Source organism: Protobothrops mucrosquamatus, unplaced genomic scaffold (genome assembly GCF_001527695.2).
Source record: "Protobothrops mucrosquamatus isolate PMUCROS unplaced genomic scaffold, P.Mucros_1.0 scaffold226, whole genome shotgun sequence".
In the NCBI taxonomy this organism is placed as follows: Eukaryota; Metazoa; Chordata; class Lepidosauria; order Squamata; family Viperidae; genus Protobothrops; species Protobothrops mucrosquamatus.
In genome coordinates, this window is record NW_015386577.1 from 1,013,059 (window position 1) to 1,028,248 (window position 15,190).

General features: G+C 37.4%; 1 protein-coding gene across 2 annotated transcripts in view; it reads left to right on the plus strand.

Annotated features, from left to right (window-relative positions):
- The window catches only part of ERC1 (ELKS/RAB6-interacting/CAST family member 1), a 125,245-nt gene that overhangs the window by 38,733 nt on the left and 71,322 nt on the right, over positions 1-15,190 (plus strand). For both annotated transcript variants that reach the window (XM_015814174.1, XM_015814175.1), the window contains one exon: positions 13,921-14,056. In XM_015814174.1, the coding sequence (XP_015669660.1) occupies positions 13,921-14,056 (136 nt within the window). The remainder of the gene's footprint in view (positions 1-13,920; positions 14,057-15,190) is intronic.

The window sequence follows — 15,190 nt, forward strand, 5'->3', positions numbered from 1 at the left end:
GTGGGAAAGGCACCCTCCCACAGAGAAGCGTTTATAATTCCCTGAAGCCAGGCTCGTGTACCCTCCCGAGCCGCCAGTACCAGCCAGGAGGGACACGGATCCAGTAAACATGTGGTTGCATTCAGTCTCCCCAGGACCCTGTCCACGTCATCGGGAGTCACAGAGTCAAACTCCTCCCAAACAACAGTCTCAAGACCTGCTCCTGTCACCTCCCCCGGGGCCACCCAGTCGGAGTCCAAACCCTCTCGGATCCGAGCGACTTTGTCATGCAGATATTGTGCGAACTCCTCAGCCTTCCCCGCCAGGGGGTCCCCCCCCTCAGTTGAAGAAGGGAGCGGGTCACCCTGAAGAGGGAGGCCGGGCGGTTATCTGATGACGCAATGAGGGTGGAGTAGTAGTTAGACCTCGCCACCCTCATCGCCACAAGGTAAGATCTAATATGTCTCCTTACCTGTGTTCGGTCGAATTCGGTTCGGGACGTCCTCCAACTGCTCTCTAGGCGTCTTTTCCGGCGTTTCATCTCTCTCAGCTCCTCAGTAAACCAAGGGGCTAATTGAGATCTACGACGGGTCAGAGGCCGCAGCGGCACGACTCGGTCCAGTGCTGCGGCTGTAAATTCATAATATTGCTGTGAATAAAATTCCCAATACTATCTCTTCATTAATTTTGAATCCATGTGCAAATAAGTACAAAATTGAGGAAACTATTGTAAGAGCATAGTGAAGCATAGAGCATTTGCAGCATCCTCTTTGTATGAATCAAGGGGTTTTTGTGTGAATCAAAGGTGGGTTTTTTTAACTATAAGAACAAATATAAATAAAAGTAAATAAGGCACTGGAAATGAGAATGGGGTAGAGTAGAATAGAATAGAATAGAATAGAATAGAATAGAATAGAATAGAATAGAGCTGGAGGGGGCCTTGGAGGTCTTCTAGTCCAGCCCCCTGCTCAAGCAGTAGAACCTATACCATTTCAGACAAGTGACTGTCTAGTCTCTTCTTAAAAACCTCCAGTTATGATCATTTAAGGAATTGTGATAACTCAGAATCTGAAACTCCCTTATACATTATGAAAAGTTCAGAGTTATATATAATACAGTACTTTGGAATGTGTGTGTGTGTGTTAGTTTTTACTGAATTTCTCTTTAACAAACAAAATTGATTTGTTGCCAACAGTTCAGTTGGCATTAATACAAAATCTTTTTAAACGTTCCTCCCTGAAATATCCAATATTTGTGTTAATCAGAGATACTTATTCTTCTTCTGTATTACCACAAATAAAAAGGATATTTCTGTTATTGTCCAGATAAAAAGTACTATTCTTCAGAAGTGTACTTTTAGGACTCTAGAGCAGACATGTCAATCTCGCGACGTCACATGACGTCGCGCGACATATCGGGACTGTTTTGCCATTGCCGGCAATGGGGTGGGCACGGCTTCCCCGTATCACCTTTGATAAACAAAATCCATTGTATCAATTCAGGTTGTATAACCTTTTTAAATAACTTTATATTGCTAACATATATATTAGAAACTATTGTCAACACTGAATTGTTAATACTAAATAAGAGGACAGAGTATGACTATTATTGTTTTTTTCCCTATTGCACCTCACCTCTGCATCTCCAAGTTGGACTTGAATAATAGGTAACTTGAGAATAATATGAAATACAGTATTTCTAATGAAATCTAATATTCATATATTACTTAAGATTGTTCACACATATGTTGCTTTATGAGCAACGTATGAAACCTCAGTTTCACCTAATCTCTGTCCTCTTATTAAATTTGGCTTCCTCTTTGAGATATTTTTTTTAAATAAATGTTAGATTTGATTGAGGAACAACCAAAAGGAACTTAGTATTGTCAGGATTTTAACTTTCCCGCCATCTAAGATAAGAACATTTCCTAAATCTTAGCTTTCCATTGTGATCCACACAGTGCACTGAGTATTCTTTCAGTATCATTTTTGGAGGGTGAGTCCTGGAATAGTTTTTTTTTTAAAATTATTATTACTATTATTAAATTATATGCTGCCCATCTTGCCAAAAGTGACTCTTGGAATCACATGTTATGTATGAAAACATATCATCTAATTCAGTGTTTCTCAACCTTGACAATTTTAAGGCATGTGGACTTCAAACTCCCAGAATTCCACAGCCAGCATTGCTGGCTGTGGAATTCTGGGAGTTGAAGTCCACATGCCTTAAAATTGTCAAGGTTGAAAAACACTGATCTAATTAGATGGCAGAAACATTCTCAGATATTGAGATTTGACTGAAAATGTCTTACCTTGCTTTCTGGCTCTGCTTTCTGACACTGTGCTGCTTTTCTGTCGCTCTTCTTGATGTGCCAAGTTTGGAGTGTGTTTCTCATTAAATCTTTCTCTAACTTTCTGTTTCTCCTTCCTTACCTTGGACTTGCTTCTTGCTTCAGCCTCACTTCAAGGTCAGTATGTTAATTTAAATATTTTATTAGACTGCTACATCTGAAATTTGTGATGCAACACAGCAGCTCTTTTTTCCTATAAAAAAAAAAGAAATTAAAAATCTTAAACTGATGGTTTTCTGCACAACAGATAAAAAATTTGCTTTATTCAGATATTGGCAGTGTTCTTAGTAGTGTGATAAGTAGGAAAGGGTGGATAAGTTTTTTTTCCTTCATCATCTCGCTGACATAATATTTTCTGTGCATGTCTATGGAGATTCTCAGTCATCCAGGTCATAGTTATCCCAGAGATGCTTTCCCATGAAGCAACAGCTGAAGAAGCTTCTTGGATGAGAATCGAAACATCTTCAAAGGAAAACAAAGTCCAATTGCCTCGTGGAAAAGCATCTTTGGGATTTTTTTCTGTGCAGTTTTCATCTCTCTCATATTCATTTATCTTCCTTTCTGATCACGGAGAAGAGAGGCCAATAACAAAACCATTTGCCAAACTTAAACTAATATTTAGTTTGATTGTTTATTTTAATTGTTTATTATTAGCTTTTGGTTCAGTGTTTGTATAACTTCATTTATCATTTCAAAAGCTCCGTCATGCTTCAAAACTTTGTAACAATCCCACCCTCATCACAGTTTGTTATGTATTATACATGGTATCAGGTCTTTGAAAAATGTATTTGGTTTACCTCAAAAAATGTTCCATCATTTTTATTTGCTAAAATATTTGGTGTGATCCTGTATATGAGAGGAATGTTAGTTAATGGCTCTATAAATGTAATACCTCAATGTAATAAATATTTGAAAAAGCATGGGATACAAGAAGAGAAATGCTTTTATGCCGTTAATCATAACTGTTCAATTAACCAGTTGAGCATCCTTTTAAAAAGAAAGCACGTTGATGTACTGATAGATGTTTGAAAAATGACCCTCAAGAATATAGACTACTGAATATGATGCCAGTCACGTTTTCCTCTTTGCAGGTTTCAAGAATGATTGAAAGGATATTATTAAAATTCTAAAAATATTTGTATAAGCAGACTTACAATAAAAGTCTGTGTTGAGCTATCGATTAGCCTCCCTCTTGGTATTAACTCCATTTACTCATATATAGGGGAGGATAAACTTGGGAAATAAAACTAACAGTAAAACTCTCTGTTTTCATCACATGTAGTGGGGGAAAATTTAAAAACGTATCATTATTGCTGAACAATTGATTACAATTATATTTTGTCTTCAGTAGCATTTTATTGAAACCACTAACATTTGGGATTCAAAGTGGGTTTCATTCTTGGATTTCTAAAATCAGAACTAGCTTTCGTAGATTTGCTATATAAATCTTAATAAATAAATAAAATACTTATAATATTTTTAAAGTAACCACATTCCTAAAATAACTGTTCAAGGAAAAACCTCAGTGTAAGAAAAAAAGTAGGTGTAAACAGTTATTCAATTTACTTTGGTAAATAGTCAAAATTAAGAGTTTTACATCCAAAAGTATAGATTTTAAACCTTGTAAATCTGGATCTCATTTGCATGTCCCATCATGCAGAATTATAGATTTACAATCTTTTTGTCTTCTAATACTGTAATATTAATAAAGTTCAGTGACTCCCTTCACATACGAAATTCTAAGAATTGAATTATAGAAATGAAAATGCTTCTAGATGTTTGTACCTTTGAATTTTATTACAATCCTTATTAAGGATTAGATGCAAAATTGTCTTCTATCCCTCTCTGACCATTTTCAGTTCTACTTCCTTTTCCTTTCCTGTATAGTTACCTGTATATGAAATTTGTTTTTAAGATTTGAGTTTCCTGGTTTCCGGAAATAAAATCCACCCAATCTTCTCTAAAAACCCATTTGGGACTTCTTCCTGGCACACATACAACAGTCTAGTTATAGTTTTGTGACTTTTAAAGGAACATTGTTTTTATTGGCATTGGATACCATGTCTTATAAATGCAATGGAAAAAGGAATAGTAGCAGGGCAAGAAAATGACAAGGACTTGTGGCAAAAGCTGAGAAAGAGAACTCCTGTTCGACTCATAGGTTTTCACCTTAATAGTGCCACGTTAATATTTGTCCAAAGCATGGCAGCTTTTTAACATTTAAACTTTATCTTGGGGATAGCTGAAAAGAAATGGGAAATGGATTTTAACATTTTAACAATATTACAAAGCAGATAATGTCATAGGTTCATTTTTTTCATATAGAGACAATGGAGCAGAATTCTGTTTCACTCTTGCAGGGATGTCTTTATATTGCTTTGTTCTTAACAAAAATGAAGCCTTTATCTGTCTTATTCCTGTGCCTGTTTAATTCCTACTTCCTTATCATCTGGCTTGGTGTTTGTTTGTTTTTATCTTATTCACTTATTTACAAAGTGCTTGAGGTATATTTTGTTCCCATTTTGAACTTTAAATATGAAAACACAGAAAGCTATGCGCGAAGTAAGCAGTTACACAATTCTCTGCAAAAGTGGGGGTTGTCTCTTTAGATCAAACCTGTGCAATTAGTAGCGGAGAAGGAGCCACATGGATGACTTAAAAATCTTTGCAGGCCACCAAGGAATACCTGGCAAACTGATTGACTGTTTGGCAGCTAGCAGAGGGGTTGCAGTGCTGCAGTTGTTGGCAGTGAGGCTTGGAGCTACTCAGCAGCCTGTCTTTTGATGGGAAGTGAATTGACTTTTTAAAAATGCCAGCCAGCTTCACAGGCTTCTTGATGGTGCTGCTTATTGCGCAGGCCTGCTTTAGATGTTGGTAGGCTCCTGTCAGCCATTCTTACCACCCAACCTCCCCATCTTTTCCCCCTGTGTCTTCTCCCAACAGATTGTGTGCTAATCTACTTATTAGCCTTGCAATTATTTGTTGTTGTTGTTGTTAATTGTGAAGTCATGTCCGACCCATCACGACCCCATGGACAACATTCCTCCAGGCCTTCCTGTCCTCTACCATCTTCTGGAGTCCATTTAAGCTCACGCCTACTGCTTCAGTGACTCCATCCAGCCACCTCATTCTCTGTCGTCCCCTTCTTCTGTTGCCCTCAATCTTTCCCAGCATTAGGCTCTTCTCCAGTGAGTTCTTCCTTCTCATTAGGTGGCCAAAGTATTTGAGTTTCAACTTCAGGATCTGGCCTTCTAAAGAGCAGTCGGGGTTGATCTCCTCTAGGACTTACCATTTGATTGCCTTGCAGTCCAGGGGACTCACAGGAGTCTTCTCCAGCACCATAGTTCAAAGGCCTCAATTCTTTGTCGCTCAAACTTTCTTATGGTCCAACTTTCACATCCATACATTGCAACTGGAAAAACCATGTCGTTGACTATACGCACTTTTGTTGGCAGGGTGATGTCTCTGCTTTTTAGTATGCTGAGCCAGACAAAAAAGCACAACTAGAAATACTAACTCTATTTTTAGGCTACGTCTTGCAAGACTGAAAGTATTTCTCCTTTCCTTTATTTTTTTTTATTTATTCTCCAGAAAATTAGGGAGTCTCCCTTCTGAAACCAGGCCATTCCACCTTTCTGTGGGCTGAGACATCTCTTACATGCTAGTTGTCTAGTCTGTGGCTCTCTCACTCTCTCTCCTGTCTTCTTAGATCATTGCCACATGCCGTTATACTGCTGGTTCCTCATAGATTGTTTTTGTAACTCTGCCCGCTGAAAGGTTTAAACTTGGTGAAAAATTCAGTTTTCCCAGGCTTTGTTTTTCTATTTTTGCTTTACCTCCATAATGGGCTGCCTTCCGTTTCTTTCTGTTGGTCTTCTAAAGTTCTAGCTTCTCCTAATGTTTCTTGCCATCTTCTTTTACTGAGTTTAAGGCTTCTTTCTTCCTTTCACCAAAACCCAAAGATGTACTGCCCAAGAAGAGAGAGATATGCCAGCACCTCTTGCTTCTGTTGGAGCCCCCTTTATGACTTTTTTGGCACCTGGGGGGGAGATAAAAGAACAGTGTTTCGTGGTGCTTTAAGAAAATGTGTTTACGTTAACGAAACAAAATGAAGGAAGAAAGAACTTGTTCATTCTAGAACCATCTAGAGAGGGGGAAAAAATCAGAAGGGGTGAATGGATTGTCTTGTTCCTTCCCTACGACGCAGTCCTATTAAAAACAAAAAGCAAAATGGGGGAGGGGATGTTCATATCTTCCTCACTTTTCTATCTGACCTTCCTTCCATAATACCTCTCCCTTTAAAATCTGGTGCCTTGTTTTTATTTCTTCTTCCTCGGAAGTATCTGTATTTTCATCCCTCAGATTATAATTTTTTTTCCCTATGATTGCTAGTACAGAGTCCTTGTCCTACCTTGACAGAAATTCTGCTGTTGAATTTTCCTTTCCTGCTTTGTGCATAAATGACACCCTATAAAGTTATAGAGCTGGACTCTATCTGAAGACATTGATTGGTTATCTTTCATCCATTGGTAATCACCTCAGTAAACCCTCATTCCCCAATTTAGAGCATTTGCCTCTTTCATACTTTTACTATATGGGTACTCTCTTTGCAGCCACTTTGAAAATTATGGTGCTGGAAGGTTTACATCATTTTACTTCTATATTTGACAGTTCTACATGCAGAATGAAAGGACAGAAAATCGGAGTTTCTTAAAATTGGACTGATGTACTATGTATACCTTCTGTGAATTTGGGGGTTAAAGAACATTCCTGAAAATACATTGAATAGCTACGAATCATGAATAAATAACAGTATAAATCAATCCAAAGTTCTCACTTGAAACATAAATTATCAGGTTTAACCTGTTACATTTTGAACATGTCTAGCTTCCTTGAGAGGTCCACAGTGCTGGGAAGAGTGGAAAGAAAGAAAAGAGGATGATTACTACCAAGGCAGATAGGTCCACCTACCTTCCCACTGATCATCGTCTTCTTTTTCCTTCCACTTTTCTAATCAAATTCAGCAGTAATGAATGCACTACTTAGAGACGTAAAAGGTAAATTGAGGACTAATCATCTCAGAGAAAATGTATCTGTGTGGCCATTGAGAGTTGATGCTGACTTCACAGCACCTAATCAATCAATCAATCAATCAATCAATCAATCAATCAAGCCTCTTGCAAATCTTCCTGATATCTTTGCCCATCTTTCCCTTATTAGGGTCAGATTTCCTAGCTAAATCTGTAGAAATTTGTGCTAAAATTGAATAGTGAGATATGAAATAATCACAGCGCTGTACCTTCCATAAGAAACATGTCGTTTATTTTCCTATTTCCAGAAGGTTTATTTCCTACTTTCTTCTTTTTTGCTTTTAATTCTTGGTTCCCTGCAACGAGTCGCAGGCATTTGAGCTGTTGGAACCAAGAGAATAAAATAATCAACAATTAAAAGAGAGGAAACCCCCAACAGCTATCTTACTGAAAAGAGTAGCAAGAAACTATGAAGATTGTAAAAATGAGTAAATTTTTCAGTCGCCTGCTGAAATATTTTACTTTCCTGATTTTAAAAATTTATATTTCTTACTAGCATATGGTTAACACATTGAGATAAAATTTTGGGGATTCTCTGGCCACTTTAGAGCTTTCTGCTGCTGGTAAAAGATACGATCTAAATATGACATTACGCTTCTAGTTTCCTTCCATAGATGGCATACTTGCAAAGAGAAGAGCCTTCCATATCTTATATGTCAGGAAACCTCTTCGGTTAATTGTCAAGAGAACAGATAGGATGCAGGCAAGGCTGTAATCTTCTCTGGGTCATCTGCCAAAGCAAGCAAGGTCAAAACAATATCTAATCAAAGAATATCCAAATGTCTAATAATGTATATAGCTGAATAGTCATTATTTGGCTAACAGCTTTTAAAGCCTCACTTATCTTAAAACAGCAATTCTTAAACGTTGTTATATTACAGACTACTATTCTGGTTTTCGTATCCTTTGCCATGTAAAGGGCATTCAGAAAACTTCTACATAGTAGGAAATTCATGATATAACTATAGTATGCGCATGTGTGTGTGCACACACAGAGACACACATACACACACAATCAGATAGACACAAACCTGGATACTTCAGATAGAATTTTCAGTGCCCCCCCCCCCCGATTGCTTCTCTTCATATAAAAATGTTCCATTAAAATAGTAGTCTTAATTTATGATGAAAGATCTTAAGGGCCATTGGCATAAGTAAGGTAGCAATCTTATCCACTGCATGAGAACTCTTGTCTTCACCCTGTTCATTTATTCTTCTGGTCAGAGGACAATCAGGAATTCCATTACCATATATATTTGATTGTACTGCTGAAAAGCAAATCATTTCCACATTGAAATAAAAAAAAAGCATTTGCTTTTTTTGCTTTCCTTGGTGGTCTCGCAGATTGAAAATTACTGCGATCTGCCACCTTATTGGCTTTCAGTCCAGGTTAGGGAGTCCTCTTATAAAGGCGCTACAGCTAATGGTTATTTTATAATGCATTTTTCATGTCATTCTGAAATATTTTTAAGTGCTTACTTTTTTCTTGTTATATTTATTTAATACAGCTGGATTTTATTGTTTTTCACTGCCAGAGGAGCAGAAAGTAGTAGTCGTGGCCTGTGGGAGTTCCATCTTCCTGGCCAGAAGATGCTTCTGACAGTCTGCAAATTTTAATTATTTGCTGCTACATTTTCTGCTGCGTTTGTTTGAGACAGTGTAAGGATCCAGGCAGGATACTGTGCATCCTGTTGCACACAATCTTATTGAGCTAGCTGAGATGGTTTGCCTTTAAACTACCTTATGCATATTATCTTGAGGGATTTAAGTGACCCTTAAGTGGCCCAGAATACCCACAGATCTGTCCCAGCCCCACACGTACAGCATGATACAAGTTGTTTATGTTATTCTGTTTGGCTGTATAGATAATATAAAAATGGGGGAGCTATCTATAAATCTATTGTCATGGAGAGATCACTTTCTGGTCAGGTTTGGAATGTCAGCTGTTAGGAACCTCTGCAAAGGAACAAACCAGCTAAAATGGTCCAACCAAAGGACTTGATAGATTTGGACTTTAGAATGTGCTTGAGGAATTTCTCCTTGTCTGTTGATGATATGTTCAAAGTCATGGATGGTTTGAGAAATATGGAGATAGGCCAAGCAAATGATACTGCTGCTTTTAAGTGATCAAAGGGAATTGAGAGCAGCAAAGGACATGGCAGAGGGTAAGACCGCAAGTAGAGGTACTCTTGCAACAAATTGGTACAATCAAAGATCAGGGCCTTTTGGGGGGGGGGGCATTTAATATCCTGTGCCAGAGCTGTAGATGAACAAAAGAGCTCCTATATCCATACCTTCGTTGCATCTGCAAAGAACAGGCTGGTGCTGCTCTACCATACTGTTTAGTATCTTCTCCATTAAGGTCCTGCATATGGGAGTAGGAGCTAATGGAGACTTACTATGAATAGTTTTATTTGCTCTTTTCAAACAAAGTTTATCAGATTTTCCTCAGTTAGGAGTCCTATAACCTTAATTGAAACAGAGTGCAAGAAGGTAACTTCTATAATTTCTTGTTTGGGGTGTGCCCAAAGGATCTTTCAGTCATGTAAATCCTCATCTGAAATCCAAGAATTATATATTTGGGATCCAGGTTTTAATATTTTTTCCTTTGCTGGAAGAACACAAAAAAGTACAATACAATGTTGGAACTTGGTTTCCCTGTCTAGGATTAGAGGTTTTTTTCTTTCTCTTTCCCTCTCTGTCTCTCTCTCTCCTTTTAGTGCAGCTGCTAATGGATCGTGAAGATTAAAGGATTCTGTAATTTGTAGTATAGGAGCTTTGTTCATGAAGAACTTCTATTCATTTCTCTTTCCCCTTTTAACCTATTGTTCTGTAAGGATACACAACACAGAAAATAAATTGCTGTTTCCTGACAGGTCATTAGAAGTTCTACCTCCCAAGTGTGTAGATTTTTTTTTATAACTTGTCTTTGATCAATATTTAAACTCCCCTTTTTCTGTTGTAAAGGGATGTACAACTTCCATAGTTCATTCTAAAGCTCTCTGAAAGTGATGGCCATATTTCTAAAAGAATTTAAAGCATCTGAGCATTGGTAAATCAACACAAGTATTCATTTTAAAAATAAAATGCACTACATACAGCTGTTGACTTTAGCACTCAGCTTATAGTTGAATACTACTAGAATTCAATATAATTACATTCTGCAGAATCATTTAATTCTTCTTCAGAGACTTAGTGTAACACATCTGGATTTTCAGAAGAGAGGAAGGGGGGTGGAGAGAGATGCACTGTAGGTGACACTAGTATGTCTCCAATTACTCTCGTTCTTGTTCAACAGTAGCACCATGTTTAGACAAACTTCTCCAAATTATTTTCTCTTAATGATAGGGCTTTTTTTATCCATTTCTGTATTAACTCTTCACTGAAGAGTTTTCTTTTCTTTTTCATTTCACATATATATTATGCTCAGTGAGGAGTTGGATTTTGACCCTTCAAAATTCTTGGAGCACCCCGCTTGCAAGAGCCAGTGTTCTGAGGTGATTTCTGTCCTTCTGGTAGGAAAGATTTTTAAAAATAAAAATTAAAAAATATACCTATTTCTTTCTTGGAGATTAGCATACTTTATAATGCCATCTGCACTGTCAGATGTTCACTAAACAGGCCAGATTAATTACTCTTTCCACCTAAGAACAGTTCTCTGGGAGCAGACAACTAAGCAGTTTCTCAGTCCCTCCTTATCAGTCTGGTGTCCCTACTATAAGAGCATTGATTTTCCTCTTGAAAACACAAAATTCAACTGCAGTGAATTTCCTCAGTGAGTCTGCATCAACTCAACAGCTGTCCTTTCGTGGATTAGGGTCAGGAATATGGAATGCTAATTCAGAAAAAAAAATATTCACAACCAGAGAGCTTCATAGTAAAGTAAGTAGTTGAGAAGTCTAAAACTCAACCAACCTGACTCGTAAGAGAGAGTCCAGAAGATAAACAAGAGAGCAGAATCACAGTTTGGACACCAGGAGATAAAGTTCATCAGGCAGTTAGGCAGCCAGCAGGACAACAGACAATTCAAGGCAAAATGGTAACAGGAACAGTTATATAAGCCTGAAAGCAGTACACATTGTTTCCAATTCTGAACTACTCTCAAGCAGAAAATTTTAAATTAAAAGCTATAAGTTCCCACCATTCCTCACATGATATTCATTAGATTTTATCTGGTTGCAAGATTTCCCTTCCCTGTTAAATCTGATTTGGCTGCAAAACTATCCAGCGTCTTCAGATGTGGAAGATGATCAGGAAGATGCATTTCAGTAGTCACTCCGTGCTGCCAGGCCCCATCAGTAATGCTAAGCCAGCAACCAGCTGTACCACTCTTGTGCTCTGAACTGTTCCAGACCATGAGCCTCCTCCATCCAATTCTTGAGAACAGTGCATCTGAAAATAGAGCATAAGCAGCCAGGCATAAGAATGTTTGGCTGTACTAATAGTGGGAACTGACCAGGACTAGTTAGGATTTATTGCTAAAGGAGGCACACCGTGATCAGGGTTAGTCAGGAGAATTTAGTCTCCTGGTATTTCAGAAGCAGTCTAGAGACATGGCTGGTCCATTAAGGCCTCTGTGACTGTCCAATCTATTTTTGGATCCTTTCTGCAACTTGACTTGGATTGTTTCTGGTTCTCTCTCTTACTTGCTCCTTTAAATGCTGTTTCTGTTCGAATGAAACTTGGATGGAATTCACAGTTTACAGATAAACCTTATAAAATTTTAATGGGATTGTAGCCCAGATAAGAGCTGCTTGTGAGGCCAGGACATCGAGACATCTTAGGCTGCCTTATTTTTAAGTTGTTCTCCTTTACAAGTGAGTGCTTCCGTGCCTCTCTGAGTTCTCATATTTAACTCATCAAAACGATGAATAGCTACCACACTACCATGGCAGTGGTGATCAGATTCCTGGACAGAAAGTTCTGGTAGTAAAGACTAATTCTGGTTCAGATGCTGAACCAGATGGAGAAGGCTTGATGGCATTGACTAATCCTCATAAAGAATTGCCCTCAGACAAGGTCACAAGCATTTGCTGTCTTGGAAAACTGCCTTTTTAATTTTGGTGGCCAGTTGAGCTAACATATTATTCAATGTGCAGTGTATGTCATGCATGAAGGCAAGCTAATTTTGCCTCCTGAGATCTCATTTCTACCACAGACTGTGTCTCATTCATCTGAGCCAGGACATTCCACCCACATACAGACACACATCCTATCGCTTGGAGCAATATTTGGACTCTCTTGATGCCTTTAGAGCAGTGGCCTTTTGCTGAATAATTACCAGTTGTGGCAGAGATCAGTTCCTGTTTTGGGGACGAGTTATCATTGTAGCAGTTCTTAAAAGAGTTGTAACCATCATAAGGAATTGCTGTGATCTAGAAAATTAGCAGTGTCCAAGTCACGTTAAGGAAATTGTTTAGACACAGCTGTGACAACCCTCTGGATTTCCTTCAGTACATTCTTTGCCAAAACTGTTAAGCCTGTACTTGGTCACAATATCCAAATATTATGGATGTATAGAGAGATGTGGCATTTGGGAGAAGGATCTTTTCTTCCTATACTTTGTGATCACTCACCCATGTCCACTATTCACCCATTCATGAGAATCAACTGGTGCAAAGAGTTTGATGGCAGCTAGGAAGATTAGTGAAAAGTGTGCCGGAAGCATGTGGAAGACTCATCAAAATTCCTAAGCTTAGGAATGTTCCAAATAGGAGTTCTGCACAGCTAGAGAGTCCATTTGTGGGAACTCAGAAGTGGCTACTCAAAGAACCATAATATTAATAAGTAACCAGTTCTGCAAAATTTTACCTTGCTTGGAGTGTTGACAAGAAACAGATTTCTTCAGTGAATAGCTTTCCTAATTAGCATCAGTTCTTGAAGTATATTTTAGAGGTTCCATACAAATGCACCATCGACTCCTTTTTTCCTTTTAAAAAAACTGATACCTAAGTAGGATTTTCTTTTTATTAAATCTCCAGTGGTTTTCAAGTAAATTATTAATGTAGTTTTGTAATAATTCTCAGTATTTTTTTGCATATTAAAAAAATTTCTAGCTTGGAATCTTGAGTAGGAATTGATTGTATATGTGTGTGTGTGTGCATGCAGGAGTGATCTGTTTGTGTTCATTGGAATTACAATCTTTTTGGTCAAAATCTATAAAAAATGAATTTCCAACCTTCGTAGAATTGCAAGCAAACAAGTTAGCATTTCAAGGACCAGAATTTGTAAGTTCAAATAGGAATAAAAAACAAGCAAATTGTTTTCAGTTATAGGAGAAACCCCATATATAGTGTTTAATCAGAGTGGTAGAAATTATTAACCTTGGGTTACATCTAGAAATGAGATAGCAGAAGGAAATGCTGGTTATTTCTAAAACTGGAGAATTAGGTATCATTTAAGTTATCCTGTATTGAATGCGAAAATTCCCTTACAGTACTTGCTATTTTCAAATATATGTAGGTTGCACAAATGTTTGACTATTTGGTTTCCTCTTTGTAGGCAAATTAAAGATCAGAATAAGAAGGTAGCAAATTTAAAGCACAAAGAACAGGTGGAGAAGAAAAAGAGTGCACAAATGTTGGAAGAAGCAAGGAGGCGGGAAGACAATCTTAATGACAGTTCCCAGCAGTTGCAGGTAACATCATATTATATATGTAATGCACGGTCGTCTGAACTGAATGAACTGTTTTGCTTTGCTTGTTTTCTTGCTTTAAAACTTACTCATAATGAAGGATTGGTGTATGCTTAAAGATGTTATTTTGCTCTCATAATATTCATTCTCTCTCTCTCTCTCTCTCTCTTTCTCTTTCTCTCTCTCTCTCTCTCTCACACACACACACACAGATTGCACTATACAGTAGTCAGTTTTTAGTTCAGTCAATAACCAGCATGAAACAAAAGCAATCAAACAAAAGAGTTAAAAATACAAATAAGAAGATATCATTTCAAGTGACTTCTTTGATATAAGAGTAACAAAAAGTAATTTAAGTAAAACTGAGTCTAAAATAAAAGTAGTAATAGTAACACTAAAATACTAAATCTAAAACACTGCTTCTGATCAAAAGAGAATCATAAATTTCCTTGGCACAATAAAGTATTTTTTTATATATTTCTTCTGAAACAGCCAACAATAAAACATTGAACTGAGCTAAAGTTAGAGCCCTTCTCAGTTTGGAAATGGGGATAAAATTTAAATATTGGCAAAATAAAAGAAATTGTCTGCTGAGATATTGAGAGATACACAAACTTCAGTAAATATTGTCAGACTTACAGAAGTGTGTATTTCGTGTATATTTCCTCCCATTCACAGAGTCACTGCAGCACTGACTCATCACAGAATATTTACAGGTGCTAATACTGTATATTGTGGTAAGCATATACAACAATGCATTTATGTATAATAAATGTTGTGTTCCCATGAATCTAAGTGTGTATCTAACAGTTCCATGGCAAAAATGTAGATCTGATTGCTACTCCAGCAAGTAATAGTTTAGAGTAGTTCAAAATAGATTGTCCTGTATCTAGGTTTACATCTGACTGGCTCATGCCAAGTTCAGTAAGATTTTAGGCAAAAAATCCAAACTTTTTGCCAAAAACCTAATTTAAGGGTTTAATGTGTAACTTAAGCATATGACTGATTCTCAAATGATGCTTTATTAATAGCTAATTGTTTTGTGATAGCAACAGTCGTCACTTGCATTTAATTAATTTTTCCAGATAATTTGTTGAACAGTAGTGTAAGTATGTTTGTGTGTATACTTCTGAATGC